The sequence below is a fragment of the Zeugodacus cucurbitae genome, chromosome 4 (genome assembly GCF_028554725.1).
Source record: "Zeugodacus cucurbitae isolate PBARC_wt_2022May chromosome 4, idZeuCucr1.2, whole genome shotgun sequence".
NCBI classification, from domain to species: Eukaryota; Metazoa; Arthropoda; class Insecta; order Diptera; family Tephritidae; genus Zeugodacus; species Zeugodacus cucurbitae.
Window position 1 is genome coordinate 39,188,540 of NC_071669.1, and position 23,025 is coordinate 39,211,564.

The 23,025-nt window shown below is 39.3% G+C and overlaps 2 protein-coding genes across 4 annotated transcripts in view; one reads left to right on the forward strand and one right to left on the reverse strand.

The window, feature by feature from the left end:
* LOC105214399 (protein javelin) overlaps positions 1–10,123 on the forward strand; it is a 58,502-nt gene extending 48,379 nt beyond the window's left edge. Inside the window, exons 4-6 of the mRNA XM_029041796.2 lie at positions 649–5,956; positions 7,763–8,114; positions 8,200–10,123. Coding sequence (XP_028897629.1) covers positions 649–5,956; positions 7,763–8,114; positions 8,200–9,617 — 7,078 coding nt within the window. The 3' untranslated portion in view covers positions 9,618–10,123. The remainder of the gene's footprint in view (positions 1–648; positions 5,957–7,762; positions 8,115–8,199) is intronic.
* LOC105214400 (calcium uniporter protein, mitochondrial) overlaps positions 1–23,025 on the reverse strand; it is a 127,205-nt gene that overhangs the window by 69,500 nt on the left and 34,680 nt on the right. For all 3 annotated transcript variants that reach the window (XM_054228620.1, XM_011187786.3, XM_029041812.2), the window contains exon 2: positions 12,508–12,580. In XM_054228620.1, the coding sequence (XP_054084595.1) occupies positions 12,508–12,580 (73 nt within the window). The remainder of the gene's footprint in view (positions 1–12,507; positions 12,581–23,025) is intronic.

Genomic DNA, 23,025 nt, shown 5'->3' on the forward strand with positions numbered 1-23,025 from the left:
GGCGTAGAAGCAAGTAATAAAATTTGCATTTAAAATATGATTGATTTTCAAGATTCTGACACGCTCTTAGTTAGATACGCCTCTTAACGTTGTACTATAAATTGTTCTATTGAAAGCTTTATTCGTGTGCAGTTATGTATGCGATTGTAACAATAACGAGAAACATTAGGAAAACCTATAAATCTCAAGTTCTTAAAAACGACTGAAACGTAACATAGTTTCACCTTCGTTGCGTGCATTCATATCCCAAACGGGTACGAACAATGTTCAGCGCCAATGCCTACTCCCCACTGCTGTCTTAATTCATTGTTTAGTCAAGCGTTGAATGATTTCAAAAAAATATTGTAGCTAAAACACTGAGCTGTAAAAGTGATCCGCACGCAAATCTCAAAAGCGTCGTTTCACAGGCAGCGTTTAAAGCAGCGTTTAATTGTCTGTTACTTTACAACATTTTTTGCGCACACATTCAGCTCCTGTCTATGCGCCCCTATTCACTTTCATTGCAATTTTCACTACACTAGAAATACTAACACACACACTTACAGAGGCACGCTATAATGACTTGCACAATGCGCTCAAAGAAATGCGAAATAATAACAATCACAAGTGCAATTACTGTCATCACTAATTGTGACGTTTTCCCCACAGATTAATCTGCGGCGGCGGCGCCAACAAGCATCATCATCACCACCATCATCACGGCGGCAATACGAACGTAAGTGAGGAGCTCGATTACGAGGGAATAAGCGCCGTTGAGCAGAAGGTGCAGCGCAACAATAGCATCAACGCTGGCAGCAGAGACACTGGAGAGTTGCAACAGCGCGCACATACACACCTGCACCGGCATCACCATCATCACACGAGCGGTAGCGGCAGTTGCAGTGGTAGTGGCAGCGGCGGCGGTGTTGGCGGCAACAACAATCACGACAACCTTCAATACCAAAACAACAACGCACAGCAGCAACAACAATCGCAAATCGCATTCCCACAAAGTCCAACAACAGTTGCGCAGCAGTCGGCGCAACCACAGTCACGTGAGGCGGACGATTATTATGATAATCTGAAGCGCTTGGATGCGCTGACATTGGGACTTGTTGAACAATTACACCCTTGGCACAATGAGAAAAGCGATTTGGAGAGTTTGAACTCTGATTACTTTAAAAACTCGCTACATCAGAGTCACGAACTACAGCAGCAGCTGGACTTTGAAGCGCTCGAAGAGGCGGTCTGCTTTTTGGCGAGTGAGAAACCACGCATATATCAGTCGCGACGGCAGCAGCGCGCCTTGGGTGGCACACAGCAGAAACTACAAAACGCAAGCGATTCCTATCAGGAGAACAGTCAGAGTAGCGCATTTCCTGAAACCACAACCAGCAACTCGGACGATCAGACGGATAGTCCGTCGCTGTCCGAGCAGGAGTACGACTTGAAGAAGATTGAGAAGATCTATAAGAAAACCGCAGCACTCGAGGCTGATGAGGAGAGTTATGAGCTCATAAGTCTCACGACCACGACACGCACACGTATAGAGACTACTGAGGACGAAGAGGAAGAGCACGAGGACAGCAGTTTTAATTGCAACGAACAGTCAGCTGACGCAAGTGATTGCCCAGCGGCCGCTGCGGTTTGCGTTGACAAAACAAACGAGCACGAACCCATTAATGGCGTGTTAAAACGTACGCGCGCCTTAAGCGAAAATCTCGAGAAACTCATTGCATACGACTCGGTTTATCTGTCGTCCGAGGAGAGTTCTGAAAGTACATTGATTGACGAAAACCACTGTGGGGCATACGAGCGCACAACGCAAGTGACGGCACAACTGGCAGAGGACACTGGTGAAACGGCGACATTACTGCACTTCTCCATCGAAGATATAATCTACGAACCGCACAACAAACAACCGTTTAGTGGCAGTGAGCGTACTGAATTCAATAGCGAGCAGTCAACAGTTGGTGTTGCCTGCACGGCGACCGTATTGACGGAGACGGAGACGGCGGAAATTGCCACGCAAACAGCGCAGGAAAAGCAATTAGTTAGTATAGTGGAAACAGTAAATACGAAAATTGAAAAGATACCACTTACAGCGAACTTATTAGAAGAGGAGCAGCAGTGTGCTACGCGCGAGTCGACAACTTTGTACACACAGATATTGAAAGTGGGTCATACATCCGCAACAAATCCTAGTGACACTACGTCAACGTCAACTACGACAGCTACAGCTACTGCGAAAGCTTCAGTGACGACCGCAACCAGCGCCACAGCAGCGACTACAGGTATATCTAAGTCTGCCATATGCGGCGCTCCGCTAACGACACAACCCACGGTGGGTATTACATCCAGTGCAGCCAGTAAACCGAAAATCCTGTCAGTGGTCGAGAAACGTAAGTGGAAACGTTACAACGACACCACAACAACAACACATACAGCAAACGCAGGCGTCAACAACGAAGCAGTAGTCCAGCCACGTGGCTGTGGTTTAGAGTCAAGCACCAGCTCAGCTTCACCACCAATTGATTACCCACTTACGTCACTGAAGAAGCATCAGTCAACAAGCGTTGTCGACACACTCTTATACTCAGCATACGCCACACAGCTAAGTGATAACCAATATCATAGTCTGCCGGATGTGACTATAGGGCAGAGTCTAAAAGTGTCCGAGTCCATAGATGCGAAGCTGAGATCTTCCTACAACGTACGCAAGGGTGAACTGGATGAGTGCTGCAGGCGTGCAGAACTTACGCATACAAGTAGCAACAACACAAGCGCCAACAGCAGCAGCGGAAAGACTACACACCTACTAGAAGACACCGCTAACAAGTGCAAATTGAAGCAACAACGTGAGGAAGTTGTAACTAGTGAAGAAATTTACGACTCAATCAAGAGATTCGGTCGTGCACATCAGAAGGCGAGACAAAAGGAATACCAAGAATTCCACGAAGTCCATGTTGAAAAGGAGAAGAAACGGGAGGTAAAGGAAAAGCGTCTCAAAGTGCAAGACACTGAAGCGACTAAGGCGGAAGTTGCGATAGAAGTACATACTACTACGACATACCCAGACAGTTTAGCGGAAGAGATTGAAGGCAAGCAGGGGGTGAGTGAAGACGCAACGGGAGCGCAAGAGATTGCAGCGCCAGCAAACGAAGTGGTTGCGGAAAATACCAGCGTTGATACTAATGTGGCAGATGAAACTGATAGCAATATAACAGTCAACAGTTCACTGGGTTCCAGCACAAGTGAGTATCAGGAGCAACCGAAAGACGCGCCCGACGTAGAAGTTGAAAACTTTAGCAAACTTATTGAGAGACGCGCGAAAGAAATCAAAGCGAAAGCCGGCAAACTAAAATTTGACGCGGGAGCAGTCAAACACACAAATAACGCTGCGGAAATAACGCAACACAAGGAGACGCAGCAGAGCGAATTATATAAGCAACAAGCTGATGATTATCACATAAGCTCGGTGGCAAGTCAATTCCGTATAATTGTGACGGATGCACAAGACAACATCATCGAGGAGGACGCAATAGAACAAGACGACAGCTTAAATAGCGCGGATCAGTTTGAAGCGCCCCCAAATAAAACGGCATACCAAGAGCTTAACCTCGTAGCGGATGTAACATCCAGCAGACAGGAGAAAAAGGAAAAATCCACAAAAGATAAATCGACAATTGTGAGCACGCACACGCGTGTAGCATCGCTGAAGCGTGTGCCCTCGAAGCCGAAACGTCAGCAACATCACACGGCACAGCACCATCATTGCTGTCAACAGCAACATAACCGAGCCAAAAACAATAACAGCAATAGCAACAATAATATTGCAAGCGATTGGCATAGTCAAAACAACGGCGACGTAACGAACGCACCGTGTAACGGCAACAATAAAGGTAACGGCAGCGGTAGCGGTAGCATTAACGACTGTCACAACAGCAACAATTACTGCGAATTATCAATAAAATCTAAGGAGCATCGTGTACTGAGCACACAGATCTACAAAGCACGTCCCATCAAGGTGCTCACAGCGAACGATTCCTTCCGTCGACGTAGCACTGAGGGCGCCGTAACGGCCGCAGGCAGTAAAATGTCACGACCACAAATTTTGCACGTTGTAGACAACAAACGGCGCGCTGACATACTTGGCACGGCCAAAAATATACGAAACCATAATAACAACAGCAACAATTTCACTAAAGCCAAACGAGCGGAGGAAGGCAGCCAAGTGGAGAGTGAATATCTTAAAAAGGTCGACGCAGTGCGCAATTACTGGGCGAAATTGGCAAAAGAAGGTGATGAACAGGCAACGGAATCCACGACCTTAGACAAACAAGTAGCTGCCAAGGAGCGGCCAAATGAGTTTGGAGACTGTCAGACGCTGAAATATGCAAACAAACAAGAAAATGTTAATGAGCTAACGAAAATGAAGTTGGGCGCGGAGGCACAGCCGCAAAAACCACAACCCGAACCGCGACATTTCATTTTGGGGCCACAAGCAGAAGGGCAAACACAATCACAGAGTCAAAGCACTTATGTTCATCAACAGCCAGCTAAGCCCCTTAAGCCTAGCGCCAATCAAGATGAATTTTGCAGTTTTATGCCTTCCATTGAGATCGTCGAACTGGACGGTGACAAGAAGGCCACCATAGTTAGTGCCGTGCCGCCAGATTCGGAGGAGGCCTACGCTTTAGCCAACGACGCCAATGGTGAGCCACAGTTCGATCACATACGCTATAAAGTGCTGAAATCGCAACAACTATTGCGTAGCAACATGATGCCACGCAGCAAGAAGGAGGCGCAATTCGACGGACTCATACAGTATCTGCAGGAATACAGTTTTCAAGAGCTGTTGGCGAACAATAATGTCGTGATTGTGGAGCCAGTACGCACGAAAATCGAACGCCCACTCGCCATAGCACAAGCGGTGGCGGCCACAAAAAAACTGGCCCAGAAGCCAAGTGAATGCAGTGGCATTGCGGCAGTCACAAATCAAGCGTTGGACGATGGAAATGACAGTACAGTGGAGCTGAAACCGAAAGAGTCGTTATCTAACGGTGGTCTGAGCAATACACCGAAACTCAAGGAAAAAATAACTAGGGAGGTTGGCGAAACTGTTGAACGTGCTGGTGCTGGCGGTGGCATTAAGCGTCATTTCTTCTATCAGCCGGTGCGTGTCAACCGTGAACTTTACGAAGAGGAATTACCTAATCCGGATATCGTGCGAAATGTGCGCCGCTTCTTCGAGGAAAATGTGCTGCCCACGCCACGCGGGGGTATGCAGGTGCTGCATAGGCCGCCGCCCGATGAGGATACATTTGTGGAACGTAGTGCGGCAACTCAACTGCCGAGTCCGCGTGCGAGGCGTTCGCGCAAGTACCGTTATCTCACCATAGATACATCTTATGGACACATGCCACCTCAGCATCAAAACCATCAATCGCCGCAGCAACAGCAACCACAAACTCAGGTCGCTAACAAGCGCGGCATTTCTGCCACGCGCAAATGGGATACGGCTAGCTTGTCGAGCGGCATCTCCAGCGGTGATTTGTCGTCTCCTTGTGAATGCAACGAAATGGACGCAGCGTGCGTCGAGAAGCCAGAGGCCATCAATGAGGAGGTTTTAAAGGGCGTACACGTGCAAACGGTGGTGCAGCGACACAATAACAAGAACATGCGGCATGCCGCATCGGAACATATTGATGCTACGGCTAGTGGCGAACATAATTGTAATGGACTTTTGCAGTTAGGGCCGCGTCCACGGCCACGAAGTTGCGTCGTACGTGGCAATGAAGACGCCACTTACCGTATCAGCGATATTTATGAGCAACATGCCAGTCAGCAGCAACAACGAAATTTCACAAGAGATGATAAAAACGGCCGACTTGCCATGGAGACAGCCACTGACGATGAGGATGCCGATGACGAAGACCTTGACGACGAGGTCTACGAATCCCATTATATAAGCAACGTAAGTATTAAGCGCTTGTAGGGCAAAGAGAGAAAGAGTGCAAGAGAGAGAGAGAGTGTGATAGCGTCGCAAGTGGCAATGCGGTGGCTGTCGTAATATAATGTTGCATGTACACACACCTACTTACATACATACATATATACGTTTGGCATAATTCCTTCTTAGTCAGCAGAAAACGAGTGTTTTTTTCACAAGACGCTCGTAAAAGTAGGTAGCGGCTGCAGAAGACACTGCCATTGGATTTATGACGCGTTTATTTAACTCAATTAAGCTTATTTTATGCGGTGTAGTTGCAGCATTACGTGCCGCATATCTTTTTGTCTGTCTCCTCTTAATAAGACTTTTGCGCCTCATCAGCAAGATTACAAAAATTAATAGGCTCTGTAAATGTAGGTGACGAAGTAACCAAAAAAGAAAGTGGACGAATTCTCCGTTTTAAGTATTTAATGCCGTATAGAGGAATTTCCAAGCATTTTCTTTATATAGTTTAATCATTATTTAACTTAGTTACTGCATTACTGTTACTATTCCTGGACTGTGACGATAAGGATTCACTCGTGAGCAACCGTTTTTGTATGTTATCCTCAATTTAGAAGATCGATCTCACCTATAGGTTTGTTACTTGCTCTTCAATTTAAATCTTGAACAGTATTAACATGTATGTATATCAATAAGTTCCGAGAGCTTCAAGTTCCAAAGCAGTTCCATACTTCGTAAATTTTATGGAAGCGGGCTTTTTCGAATATTACGAAAAGTAAATTCTGAAGGTCTTTAAAGGCCCTTGGAGAGGATATCCCAATTTCCGTATTCGTCTCGGCTCTATTTGGCAATTTAATTTTATCTAATTCTTAAATTGAACCGAACGACGGTTTTGAAGAAATAACGGAAGCTATGGAAATTCTTAGCATTTGTGAAGGGTGCAATGAAGAGAATATTAAGAAGTGACTGAACTGCGATAATGAAAACAAAGGAGTATTAACCGATGACGAAATCATTTACGATTTGAACAGTAAAGAAGGAGAAGATGACGAAGAGCCTGGATCTATGATGTGTGTTAAGTACCTTCTCACCCAGAAGCTTTTGAAGCTCTAGATGTTACTTTTAAGTGTCTTAAAAGACAGACGAATCGGACCCCATATATTTGTGACAATCGAAGCGTATCAGAGGCTTGGCCGCAATGAAAAGAAGTGATTCATTACGTCAAAGATCAAATTAAAATATTGTTTTATTTACTTTGAAATCGATTATCCGGACCCCGATTTTAGAAGAAGCAATTAGAATCAATCCTTTTCGGGTCAATAACAATCACGATCCTTTTATAAAGCAAACATACAAAAGTATCCTTCGTAGATATTTTGCACAATACTGTAGTAATGTTAACTGGGTAGTCGAATTTTTCACATTTCAAATTCGAAATTGAAAACTTTGAAAACTTTGAAATCTCCCGTGTTTCACTTATTTTGCATGTTATATGCAAAACTCAAATGGATTTATGGCTTCAAACAGAAGTTATATTAAGCAGAACAGCTAGTAATTTCGAAACTGACCGAATCGCTGGAATATATATTTTACTTGTTATTTCCTCCAAAATGCGTATGTCCGGTTTAGGAGTTCAAGTCCAATCGAATTTCTATAACCATTTCAGGGCTCCACTTTGTTTTCCAATTAACTTTTTCTACAAACAGTTATCTCGAAAGGAACAAAACTCTTGCAATTTCAACATAAAATTTCCACTTCCTCCTCTTTCCACCTGCACAAAAAATCCAAATGAGCTGCACATATATTCATAACACTTTGTACTTCCAGGATGTGCTCGAGAAGATAAGGGAATGTGGCTCCACAATCACCTACTATGGCGGACGTGTGTTGCAAAACACGTCACCGGATCCAATGCACACTGGCACCAACAACAACTATAATAACAATAACAATTCACAGGCAAATACAGCGAATACCGATACAATGACACTGACGAGACGTCGTGTGCGACAAATTGAGAGTTGCAATGCTTGTGAACCACCAAGGGACTGCGGCAACCAGCAGGCGGTTACACAAAAGTTTCCACAGCAAAGCGATGAAAGCCATGACAAGAACAAAAGCAACATAAAGGGGGCAGCAGCTGGTGACGGAAGCAGAGAAAGTTCATTGGCGCACTTTGGTGAGTGGCAAGAGTAGCACCACGTGTGGGCTCGCATATGTGCGCTCGCTGGAGCTGAAAGTGTTTTGACATTTCCCATTTTCAGGTATCAAATTCAAACTTGTCAAATCGAACAGCTGCAGCAGCCGCCTGGAATTGGCTGGCACCGGCATCGATATCGTGGAAACGGGCGCCGATGAGACCGAGGTCGTCAAAAAGATGGTACATCGGTTTGAGTGCGCGAAGACGAGGCGACAATCGAAGGGTGCGGATGAGCCGCTGACGATTAACAATCAAATGCCTGCTAAAAGATTGCTGGATTGTGGCCAATTGACCGCTGACGTAGTGAGCGATGTAAAGCAAGTAACGGTAAATAATCATATAAATGTGCCCATGACTACATACACTTTGGAAGCACCGACGGCGAGTGCCAGGCGCGATAATATTGACTATACACACGAGGAAGATAGAAAGCTCGAAATGGAGTACGCGTGTAGGGAAAAAACTTATCAAAGCTCGGCAATGGACATACGTTTGAGCCACGTAGACCAACAACGAAAGCCTGCTGTTGGTGATGTTGCCGATAGTGGCGATGGTAACGGCACTTTAAAGGTATGGCGTAATAGGAATGTGGATTTGGCTTTCACAATGGCTCTGAAGCAGCAGCAACAGCCGTTAGCAGGGGAGACGCCCTCACAGCTAGCCAAACACTCGACCACAGCAACGTCCGCAACGGTGACAGGTACGAGGCGCATCTTAGAATCCAATTCGCCATTCAAAAGTCAAAATGATGATAAACTTGGTGGCGGGCTTAACGGTATTCCGACTGACGGCGCTGATTGCCAAGAGAAAATTAATTTACGTAGCGATGAAGACAAGCGGCAGCAGGCGTCGCATGGTAATGACAATCCGACAAACGAGACTCTACGCACCTTGAGCACTCAAATGGAAGCGCAAAGAAATTTTAATGCAACAACAACACCTATACTCGCGCCGCGCTCCAACCAACGGCCAGCTCAAATTGTAGTGCCCGTGGAAATTCACTGCGCAGACCAACAAACACCAGAGCCACACGGGCGGGTGAGCGTGGCTAGTAGTCGCGGTAGCAGTGTAACAACCGTTATAACAACAAACACAACGGCGCTATTAGACAAAAGTGTGGTACGCCATTATGTAGCTAATGACAAGAGTCTCTTCGAGAAGCGTAAATACGATGATATCGAATTTGAGGAATTCGAAGTTTACGATCCGACAAAGGATTTCGAAAAGTTAATTGAAAATGAAAAACGCCGCGAGGAGGCGAAACGAGAGGGTCAAACACAGCCCACGCAACAGCCGCATCATCAGCAGCAGGCGGAGCAACAGCCTGTCTTTGGCGACTTGTCTGCGGTATCATTAAATGGCGCCAACGAAGCGACCACGCGCTACCACGAAGCAGAGGAGGAAGACGAAGAAGATGATGGGCGCAAATCGAAACTTGGCAGCGAGTGCTATGACTACGACAGCCTCGAGGATAAGTTGTGAGGCACCACCTGCGGTTCTCCTATTCATCCTATAATAAGTATATTTATGTTATCCCTTTAGTGCTTAAGTGCTTTAAATTCATTTACATTTTCCGAAATGCGCAGCGCTATCTTAGCGTAATTGACTTGTCTGTCTAATAGCGTGGAATTTATCGGTAATGTAAAACGACAACGATAACGGTGTAGGGAAATTATCTGTAAACTACGAGAATTTCATATAAATATTATAAATATTGTGCTATCTTATCGTATTGTTATTGCAATTCATGAATCTATACACATATTTCCTTATTTATTAAAAGCAAATACCAAAAACAAAAAAGTTAGTGACTTGCACTGGAGAAAATGAAAATGTCCCTTGGCGATTGCCTCGACAAATGCCAAAAGTAGTCATTCCAAAGTTTTATGAACATTTCGTAATTAAGATAAAATTATGTATTACATTGTGTAATTAAAATAAACTCGTAAATATATTAATAAAGTAAATGCATACATAAACAACACATACTTTAGCGAGAAGAATTTTAAAGAGTTGATACATTAGGTTTAGGCTAAAAAAATAAAAAAGTAAATATAAATTCGAAAACGATACAGCTATTTTTAGCCGCTAGAAATCCTCCACTTCCGGAAACTTCAAAAGCTCAAGCTGTCTCTATTGCAAAATAGGAAGATCTGAGCTGATAAGAAAAACAAACAGTTCGAAGAATTCATAATCTGCGAATTAGTGGGGGAAAGGGGATTAAGGAAAGTATTATCTCCATTGGTGTTGTGGAAGATTTACTCCCATAAGCACCTATTTAACTGTATATTACTTTAATTTTTATGCTTTTTTAGAAGGAATACTCTCACTTATCAACTTATTTGATATCTATGTTCAAGGTTCAATTTCCAAGTAAGTCAACTATATTAGGAAATCAGAAACTTTCAGTAGTTTAAAACATTTTGCATTATAATTTACATCTGATTGTTTAGGAAACCTTTTGACGAAAAACTAAAGGGTGATCCAAGTAGAGGTACTGTTTCCAATAGCCTTTTACTGCCAGATCACACGTGAGTCATATCATCATGGAAAGGCTTAGGCCTGAACAACGTTCACAAATTTTTCAATTGTATTACGAAAATTAAGTTCTGTAAAGAATGTGCTTCGCACACTTCGCTCAATTTCGTTCATAATCGGCCTACTATCCGTAACACCGTCACCCATCTTAACACATATTTAAGACCCATCTTATTCAATAATGAATAATTGGATAATATTCGACCGAATAGACCACGTCCACCACGAAGTGAAGACCGTGGAGAGCCGATTCGGTGCCGTTCGACATGATAACCGATTTGATGCCTGAAATTGACTTGTGATCTCGGCGACATTTGGATTCAACAAGACGGCGCCACTTTCCACACAACGCATCAATCAATGGATTTATTGTGAGAACACCTTGGTGAGCTGATAATGTCACATTTTGGGCCGATCGATTGGCTAGCAAGATCGTATGATAACTTTTTTTTGCGAGGATATGTAAAATGTAAAGTCTATGCGGACAATCCCACTCCGATTCAGGTCTTGGAGCAAAACATCACCCGTGTCAGTCGCCAGTTACCAATTGAAATGCTCGAACGAGTCATCAAAATTTGGACTCTACGGATGAACCGTCTGAGACGTAGCCGCGGCCAACATTTGAAAGAGATAATATTTAAAAAATAAATGCCAAATAATGTTCTTACGAATGATACTAAATATTTCCCATTAAATTTGAATTTTCGGGGTTTTTTCTTTAAAAAAGTAGGGAACCTTGAAATGGAGCTCTATATTTGCGGTATTTGTATCACTCATTATCAATCGTAGTTGCTAACTTAGAACTTTTTAATAAATCTATAATATATTCAATCCGTACACGGCTTAAATATAGACGTTAAGTATAGAGGTATAATGAAATAGCATCAAAAGTGCCAGAATATTGTGAGCATTTGTGAATACTATTTCCAATGTGTTCAAGCGTTAAAACCCTAATCAACAGAAATATTAAATAAAAGTCAATTAAACAATAAAGATCAGTTCCAATATTGAATATATAAGAAATTATTTGAATATTGGGTAATAATTATATATTTTTAGTGTTAGAAGAAAATTAGTTTATAAACACATATTTTTAAGAAATTAATATGTATTTTTTAATATAAAATACTTTTGAAATCAGAACTAGCATTGGTATGAGATTTGGCCTTAAGTCTGATATTATTTTTATTAAAGGGAAACGACGGTGTAATTTTGATAAGGACTGCTCTTGCAGTCTCCCTCTTTCAGTATTCGGCGACTATTTACACTTTAATAACTATTGAATCTCTAGATCGTTGTGTCGAAGTAAATGGTCGATTTGGTTTAACAATTGTAATTGTTCTACTAGACCAAAGTGAGTTCGCGAAATACCAATAGTGTGCGAGTAATAACTCAAACACATGGCTTTCGGCCGGTTGTCACCAATTCATGCTCTATCAGCATATGCAGTCATGCACTTCAGCTAATGACATGATATGGCCAATAACAAAATGCCAACAACATCTGTATGTAAATACATGCACATACAAGTGTACAAGGACATGTCAACGACAGGGAATGTTATTCTAAGGAGTACGACCGAATTTAATTAACAGCGAGTGACATTGAGTGGCTGAGTGGCTGCATAGGCACAATAAGCTGCTGCCACAATGTGTTGCAAGTGTTGGCACATGCCGCGCAATGTAAAGACAAGCCGACAGATCATTGCTGTTGGCAGCTGTTTTAAGTTGTTATATACTCGCCCAACCGTTAACGAGTGTGTCTGTGTGTGTAAGCTAAGCTTAACTGGTTGCGCTTACACGCACACACACACACACGCTTCATTATCCCTTACCTGTGCGTTGTTGTTGCTCCTCCTTTGACGTGTCGTTGCTTTGTTTACAATACCGCCTTGTGCTCCACGAATTCTGAAAAAGAGACGAGAGCAGAGGGGGAAATAGAGTATAATGTTGAAAACGCAGTTTGTTTTGTTTTTGTTGTATATTTAAAAAAATATGTAAATTTTCGATAGGAATTTGTTTATCATTGCAAATTGTCGCATGTAAATTGTGTTGGCACAGCCGAAGCAGGAGCTATTCAACGGTGACGGTAACAGTGTAAAAATTGTGATAATGCAATTTGAAATTCAAATTCCGGAAATTAATCAGAGAAGATGGCTTCAAGAGGCGTACAACAAAAGGGATACGTTGTCAAACATTTTATATTCCCGCATTTCTGAAGAAAAATTTAATGAATAGATACATATACATGCATATACAAAATATAATAAAATTTTAAATGTTGAAATATTAAATGGATTGTTTATAGTTAGACATTTTTGAGCGCGAGTTTCAAAAGGCGAATAAATATTATTTAATATATATACTAATGCATGTGTATAGCTGCATATCAGATGATTAGCTTACATTTTGACCTTAAAATCGTATTTATTGAATCAAATCAACATCAAATTTAATGCCTCGTTAATCAGCAGCTTCCTTCAGTTTAGCGAATCTAGCGAATAATCAACAATGTTGCTACTAATTTGCATGCCTATAGTTGCTACTTATTAATTCTACTGCTCCCGCACCAGTGATATCTTTACAAACGATCTCCTCAGCCTGAGCACACGTATTATTTATTATACGTAAGAATTTATGAAAATGTTCAAATTGTGTTCAATAAATTTGGTCTTGCAGAGATATCTGAACTTTTGATCAGTCATTTACTTGACGCCTAAAAGTATGCATTACAGTCATGCAGTCATATCTCGAGAAATGAGATGTAATCAATGGAACCCATAAATTAGGCGCGTATCGTAAATTTCAGCGATATGTCAGGTGAAATAATGACATTCTATTCACCCACTGAGCCACAGGTGAAAAGAGCGAACTTTTAAAGATGTATTAATGTATTTACGAAAAAAAGCCCTGTTGGAAAGAGCTTTAAGAAGATATATATTAAATTTGCTGTTTTAGAATGACATGAGGAAAGAGGTAGTAGAGGTGTAGTACACGTTGCAAGCAGGACCCGCGAAGGGTAAAATTCTCAGAGATAGACACTTTCCGCCCATCAGGACAAGTCAGTACCATTTCTCCAAAACTTATGAAGCGATTTTGCACACATTATGTAGGCATTGAGCGAAAGATTTTGCTTATATTTATTACAACTAATTTTTTCAAGTCAATGTATGTATGGCGAAAGGTTGACTAAAAAATTATTATTTTTTGTTTAAAGTCCGCAAAAATACAAATTCAAATATTTTTAAGAAATATAAAACAAAATAACTTGTTTTTCACAGGAAGTTGTTGGATATGCCTATGTAGGAATGAATATTTCGTAGATTGTGGAGTATCGGCTGTGGAATGCGGGAATATTTTTTTAATCTTTTGAGAGGTGGTTGTACTTCAAACAAATACTTGAAGGTGTGATTTCGACTGAAAATCATGCCAAAGCTCGAGATATTAATATGAAACATCTAGGCTTAGGTTAGGTTTAGTGGTGGTCTTTCGACGCACCTAGGACTTTGGGTCATGACAGCAGCCAGGCTTACTTATGAAAATTATGCTCCATAGATACCAAGAGATGACCTATCACTGTTCAAAGGTACTCTGATCATTATCACGGTCGTGTGAAATACGGGAGGGGAAGCAAAAACGGATACATGTCAATCATTTCTTAGTCCGAAGCGTACTTTTTAAGTCATTGAATTCCCTCCCAACAGGGACCAGAATGCGCATAACCTGCCAACTCACATAAAGTTCGCGAATAAATTCAATTAAACTTAAATGCCGACCAGGGAAATCACGTGTGTGGCTTGAAAACGTGAACGAACAAACCACGATGAGGTGTTATATATGAGCATTATCACACGTGCAACATCAATTTATATACAGTTTTATCAAGCAGCAATCGGCTTTCGCTCACCAAATATCAGTTGCGAAATTTTAAATTAACTTTGCCTACCTGCTCAATCATTTGGTTGTTGGTTATTTACGGCTACATGTTGCCCAAACATACATCCACACATAGCAGACAAATATGTGCGCATGTGTGTTTTATTCATTCGTTTCAGCGTCCATGCTTCACTTTTTTATTGAGCTCGTCCGTGCGGTTGCTGTATTCAATCAACCACGAAAATAAATCAGACACACAAAAAATTGCCACACATTTATTGAAGTTGTGTAAAGCAGTGGGGAAAAGTGAACCGATAAATTTTGCTGAAAACAGACACATGAGCGCATTGTTTGATGTGTTTTTGTTTTTTAACTAAAAACCGTATGGGAAAATTATGACAGCAGGCGACTTTATATATATAAAGTATTAGGAATTATATACATTATTATTAAAATGGACGAAATCGGACTACAATCACGACTAGTTCCCATATAATTTTAAATTCTATAAAAGAAATTTCACTTTATGATAAGAAAATATCAATCATCAATTAAGATATCGAAAAAGAAACTTGCACAAATAGTGTTTTCTGTTTTTTAAATAAAATTATTTAACTCTAAAAACACCTCTTCCATTGGTTACTTATACGACGTGTGCACCTCAAATAAGTATACCTACATATTTCAATTAGAAGTGAACAAGTACAGACTAAATTGACATGTATTGACTTTTTTATTACGTTAACTGTTAAATTAGTTAAAATTTAAGTGAGATATTACGTATACTTGCTTATATAAACAGATAATAAAAACATATTTGGTTCAGCTTAATAATGGTAATAATCGTTTACCCTTTCTCCATTTACCAGCCGTCTGTGACACACTTTTGTGTTTTCTCAATAAAAGTTTTAGATGATATTTTGAGTATTTTGCATTAACGAAGTTTTCCTCAACAACCAACAATTTTTCATTAAATTTCCACAATCTACATTTTCTCAAGTTTTGCTTTTGGTTCGACACAAAACCAGTTTCAGCAGTTATTGCGAATAACGGAGAAACTTGTAAACTTCTTTAATTTCCACTTTGGTTGAAAGCCAGCAGAATAATGGTGCATCGAATTTGTAATTAAGTTTTGTTGTTGCCGCAGGTGAACTTATATTAGTGCTAAGCAAGATATATGTATTAAATTCGCTTTTCATAAAAAAACAAAAGTACAGTTTTTGAATGTTTATTTAGAATAAAAAAAAATCTCAAAAAATCTGAAATAATCTGCTTTGGTGAGTAAGAACAGCAGAGATAGAGTTGGAAAAGAGCCAGCGTTCAATTTTCTATGTGATTAGAGACGCATTGCTCAGACACCCTTTGAATAGCGGAATCCAGGCTGAAATGCCTTATATGAAAAGCTTTCTATTCTATACTTAAATACCCCAGCATTAATTCCTCGAATTCTCGCAATCAACACCTCCCTTAATCTGTATGTCTCTCCACACGGAAATATAATTATGCAGCCAGTGGCCTTTGAATACAAAGTGGCAAAGAAATCTTTCTCGTGTTTCCATTTGTCATTAAAATACCAGCGAAAATCTCTCGTAGATGCCAAAAACGCTTCAATGCTACTTTAATACTTTTAATAGGCAGCGTAATAAACTTAGCGTAAAGACCCATAAAAGTAATGAGTGCACCACGAGAACACCAAGGGCGAAATAGCAGAGCGAACCAAAGTTTAGGTCGACGGCAATTAAAAGAAGGAAAATAAAAATTTTTGAGTGGATTTCAAGCGCTGAAATAAATGTGAAAATCTTAACAAATTTCACAAATAATGTGGACTTCAAAAACCTCCAAGAAGGTACGAGACCAAACAAACTTGTTGTTGTTCTTGTTGTTTTGGTGTTTTCATTCACCGTCATTCATGAAGACACCAAACCAAGTTCTAAGCGATAAAACGCTGCGTTTGGCAAGCAAATTAGGGCAAGTAGTTGCAGTGAACGGATCAAATGCCGCGCTATGTAAATCACGAAGTGCTGCAGCTAAACAAAGGCGGTCGGCCACAAAACACAAGAAGGGTAAATGTAAAAACAGAAAGAAAGGCGCTCTTGGCAGCAAAAAGAGTAAGTGTATACGCAAAGTAAAGAAAATAAAGCAAGCAAATCAACAAAGGATTTGAAAAGCTGCAATAACCACCCAGCAGGCGTTTTTGGTAGCCACTCGCCGCACACGGGGCTCTGACAAAAGACACGGCGGCGACGCGGCGTTGTTTCTTTAATGCGGAATTCCGCCGACGACTGCCAACAGGCGGTTGCGAGAAACAAAAGCGGCGCCAGCGAACAAAACGTGTTGTTGTTATTATTGAAAAGAACAAAAACAAAAAACAAATAAAATTAATGCACAGTTGCCTGCACAGTGCGCGCAAATTATTTTAAGCCAGTCGACTGCACTGCAACAATAATTGAAAATACAAAACTAGCGACGGCTTCCGTTTACATATCGTATTTTTTTCAACACCAAATTGTTGACAGTAATGAACTTATTTTAGTGCTGACGAAAGCTACTGACCTGTGATCGAATAAACAGTTAATGTTAAACCACTTGTTATTTTGTTCAGTGAAGGGACAAGCTTTTCATATCAATATCATCAAATAAAATTAGTTTTTTTTTACATAGTCGTTTCCTTTAGACACTTCGTTGAATAGTCTAAAAATGGAGGGAATCGGATTATAACCACGCTTACCTCCCACACAAAGGTCATCTTGAAAACTACAGTCAATTAAGTAAGGAAAGGCACCAGAAACCTTAAATTTCATTGCAAAAATATCACACAAGAGCTGAATTAAAATTAACTTATGGGTCAAAAACCATATATCAGAATCTCCTCGACCAATTTCAACAAAATTCAAGTCGTAACATTTTCTTGCCATCCCAATAGCATAGTTTGAAAATGGAAGATAGCGGTCCACAACGATGTCTACTTTCATTTACTAATTTCCTTATTTTGAAGCTCATCTGATTCGTTCACTTAGCAGTCTATAAAGATATCAGCACCAATGAAGATATCGGAACAAAATTTTGCAAATATTTTTCTGAAATTTGACTATAACAGTTCAATGCCCCACATACCGAACATGTGGACCTCAGTGCTTGTCAGCTATTTAGAAAATATTCTTAAATCTCTCAGATATTCTAAATAAATTAAAAAGAGATATGCTTCTTATAATAGTGCGCCTCCGTGCCGAAAATGAGAAAAATCAGGTCAATATTTTCTTTGGCTTTACATCAGTTAATATGTGAGATATCTATCAAATTTAAGTAGTTGAAATGAGTCCAATAATTATTTTTAAAGGTAAAATATCCCAGATACAAAACATAAATTTGTAAACACGCATATATTTATATGAGGCAGGCATGTACTCAAATATTAATAATACAAACATTAACCTAAGTAGTTAAGAACTTGCGCTTATTTATATGTATGCACATGATACATATAAAATATCCATATAAAACATAATACATATAACTAGTTAGATAAGATAAATACAACAAGTAAGGAAGGGCGAAGTTCACTGAACATTCTTACTCTCGTAATTTATTTATTTAATTTTATTAATATAACAAACAATTTGACCCACATATTCGTCATATATGTATATGGTCCATTGAATGTTTGAAAACCCTAATAGGGAGCTAGGGAAAGTTATGACCCGATTTCACTCATTGCACGGATACTTATTATTAGAAGAAAAATATTCCCTCTGAATTTTTTTAAAATATCTGAGAGACTCACCTATATTTCGGTAAAAAATTAATTCAAAACTCTGAGCTCCTCATGTTCGATATATGGGGCCGTGAATACTTACCACACAATAAATGCAGTTCTGTTCCAATATCTTCATTAGTGCTTACTTTATATATTGTAAAGTAATTCAGATCGACTTCAAAGTTCTGGTATATGGGAAGTAGACGTGGTTGTGAACCGATTTGGACTATTTTCAGAACATATCATTGGGAAGCTAGAAAGATATTATGAACCGAATTTCATTGAAATTGGTCGAGTAGTTTCGGAGATAAAATTTTTTACCTATAAGTCGGCCACGCCCATTTAAAATTGTGTATACCAAGTTGTATGCATACACTATTATACTTTCTTAGCAACTTGTTGCGAGTTATTGCAATACATTTTAACACAATTCATTTGTTTTTAGGAATCAAAAAATATATTTTTATAAACTTATAATATTAGTTTGAATTCTCGATTTCAGAATTGTGAGTGAGTTCCAAACTTAATGTGAGATTGTCGTTATATCATATCATTTTTTAATATATGTCATCTTTTTCCATGAAATTATCCCAACTGGCAAAGTGACGATGGCTATTCGTTTCGCTTTCATGATACCATGAAATGTAGAGAAGTCATGGTGTGGAGAGGATTTTAAATAGTTTTGTGTTTTCTATGTTGTATGATTTTAGCTTTCCATCTCTGTTTGAGTGATAATAAAATGTTGAAACTAATAAACGAAATAGATCAAAAAACAGAATCTAAAATAAAGGTCCGACAAAGAGCATGTACCATTCGAGTAGAACAAAATTTGGTCATTGTTTTTGTTGCAATTAAAGCAATATTAGCAAAATATTTCCAAAAAAATACCAAACAAAATAACTAGACTTATTCATATGTATGTACTTTACTTTACTTCTTCTTTATATGCCTCAATATAAGTTTTTCGACAGAAAAATGCATATAAATCGCCAATGTTTTACCAAGAGCAATATAGATTTTTATATTCTTGAAGAGCGAAAATTTATATAAATTAATATTCCATTAAATACATATATACATATATAATTCATTATTATTAAATACGCTTCATACCGATGTTCGTAGAAAACACATTTGATACACGAATTTTCATCGAATTCCTTTTTGTTAAGGCAACACAGACGAGAGCTGTATGATATAATTGTTTTATCCCATTAATATTTGTATTCACACCTTATTCACATCATCTGCGTATCCACGTTTTATCACTTAACGAATGAGCGAGCGCGCACACACTGACACACAACTGATTATATGCATAAATGTATGTATAATATATAATATACTCGTATATCTGCAGCATGCTCGTACCAGTCGGTTGGTAGATGTACTCATATACAGCTAAATGTAATAGCTTGCTGGGACAGCCAATGGCTATAATTTCAGCGTAATAATTTAATATGCATATACATTAAGGCAAATATACATATATATGTATGTAAGTACAAATATATGCAAATAAAATGAATTAAACCGAAATAAAATAAGAAGAATATACATTTATATGCATATGCATGTATGTAAATACATTAACGCCGGCTATTTAATGTCTTCGGAAAAGCAAAAAGAAGCCAATGCATGATGCCAAAGGGTAGATGGATATTATTCCGATACATATTATACTTTTGTGCGTGTTTAACACAATCGCAAACAGTTACATAAATATACGTGTATATAAATTGCGAAGAGATGTGCCTAAAAATTGCCTAGTGTAAGGTTTAATTTATAGCTTAGTAGACAGCCGAAATACCGCGACAGGCAGCTGAAGTGGCGCAGTCTTCGTAATTCGCCTAAATTAGATGAGACACACCGACGCAAATGGCGAGAAAGTTGAAAAGCGGCGTTGAGAACGCGTTGGCTTGTCAGCCAAGTAATAATTTATTATTTATATTATCATTGCTTCACAGTACATAAAGCGCTCTCACCTCCGCGCCCACAAATTGTGACTGTGCATCGGATGTTTTTTATTTTCTTCTGTCTATGTGCCTACTCATCGTTGCTGTTGAATTATTGAGAGCATATAAGAATAGTCGTTTGTATTTTATTTTATTAATGAAAATATTCTTATTCTCTATCTGCGCCCCTCTTTTGCTTGGAAATTCGTTGATTATACTCGTAATATGCAAGTATTGCTAACTGTTAAAGACAAGCTTAGAAATAGAAGTGATTTAAATTCTTTTGTGTGGATGAAATCGAGTATATGCCATGTTTGGTAACGACTTTCAAAAGAGTTACACTCGGTTTCAACTTTATTTTGATAGCTTGATCACACTTCATATACAAACCACATAAAATAAAGATCTCGGCAGCCTCACCTCAGTTAAGATTCTTGAATTTGTATCCCAGTTCATTGAGATACTGTAATACTCCACTATTTGAGTAAAATAATATATACTCAATGTTAATCCGAAAAATACTCATTCTCTATTTTTACTAGGAAGATTCGTTCTCTAAACCGTAAGACCTTTATACTCTCGAATGCTGGACAATATTTTGAAGCTATCCTATATAAAAACATAAGCTAGAGAGAACACATTGCAAACAGTGCTTCGAATTCGGAATGAGAGTAACTGTGCATTATTCCAATAGTGGGGCTACGACCCCTAATCCCTGTAGCAAGTGTAATGTCCTGTGGAAAATATCTCTACAGAGGCTCTAAAAGCTATTTCCAATATCTGGTCAGTAAACATTAAAGTGAACCAGGTGACTCAACAAATTTTAGGACTCAGCACCACCATTCACTCGGTAACTTAGTGGAACTTGCTACAGAACTCGCGCTGAATTCAGCCAGTTTATCAGAAAGTGCATCAAGTTTCTTATGGATATCAAAGCGGAAAGGAAGATGATCCGCTTACTATTAATAGTTTTATAAGGAGGCAATCCGAGAACAATACTTCTAATATTAAAGTGAGTAAACATCGTTTGGTTACCCATTCATATAAACATAAAAGGTAACGAAAAAGGGAACGAGGAACGAATGTCCTGTTATCTTCCCCTCTGCGAGTATTCAGTCTTCAACCGATCTACTACGGGTTCCAGTCTGAAATTAGTATGATTTTATGAAATTAAGCAATTTATTGTTGAGACTCTCCGGAGAGCATATTGATGAAATGATGATCGCCAGCGGGCAGACTTTTTCGACCTCCCCGTTCAAATAACCGAACAAATCAAGCATACGGCTAACTAGTTCTTTGAAAAATTATCGAACCTTTACAAGAGAAATGTATTCAAGTATGAATCGCATTTCAAGAGATGATAGAACCCTATAGTGAACCAACTTCTGGAAATCAATGTGAGGTATCCGAATACATACATATTTATATATTAAGATGATGGATTTTATGGAGCTCTAAAGTTCCACATTGCCTGTCGACATCATCTGAAAGTGTTTAGCAGATTTATTTCACTTTTACTGCATGATTGTCCAAGAAATAAAATAGCTTATTATATGTGCATATATACTATATGTATGTAGTATATGCTATGCGTGTACGCATAACACGTGTCTAATAATTCCAGAACTGCGCTGAGCACAATAGAATTGCCATCGGCTAAATTATTCTACTTCAAATATTTTTTTATATCGCATAACCTACATACTACATACAAACGTACAGAGAAATATTTGCGGCTGACAAGTCGTTATTTATTGTGAGGCCAGTTAACAACTCTGTCTCTTTATGCGCGCCCAGAAATGTTAATTAGAATTTCTATTGTCCAACAATACAGCGTTTTTACGAGCCGCATAATAAAAACCGGCCGAGACCCCAACTGTTATTAATAACGACAGACGCGCGCTCGAATTCAATAAAGCGCCCAAAGAAAATCAAATTAAATTCCGTCTATGTACAAGCCAAAAAAATGTGATGTGATATTTTTACTATTTCTGCTTTGGAAGCGCATTTATTTCATTCCTTTTTATTGCCTGTTTACACTATATGCCTACATAACGACAGCCTGCGAGGCGTGTGAGTGCACATAAAAGCCACAGGCGCCACAAAGCCCAAGCAGTGCGGAGCGGAAGGACACTTGAACGGCTGCCAACTGAGTAACTAACCATTCAGGTGAGACAGGCAAAAAAACATTAAGTGCCCTTCAGGTATATATATACATACATATATATATATATATATAGATATTGTGTATGTACTGAACTATGTGTTATCTGCAAGCATTTAATGAACGTGCAAACGAGCTATGTATGTAGCATATATATATGTATATTTACAAACACATTGGAAAGCAAACACACAGTTACCGCTCCGTCCGTTGTCACCCGTTGCATTTCCTGTTTGCTACGTTTATTTGCTTGCGTGTTTGTGCATTTGTATTGTTGCTCATTCATGTAAACACTTTTGAAACTACTGTATTTACACTTTGAATTCGTGATTGTGATTGCACAATTGCAAAGCAGTAATCGTTTTCTGAAGCGTTGTCCAATACATTTTACTCCCATTCTTATTGTCATTTTCGCTTTTAGTGTTATATTCTTTCAGTTATATTGTGAGCACATACTTTAATGCATATCTACAACTAAAGTTATCGCAAGTGCCATATTCAGGCATAAATTATCTACCGGCATAACGACGTCATAAACCGGTCGCAGTACATTCACGTATTCTCCATAATCACGCGTATCCATAGTTAAATGTGGTTTATGTGG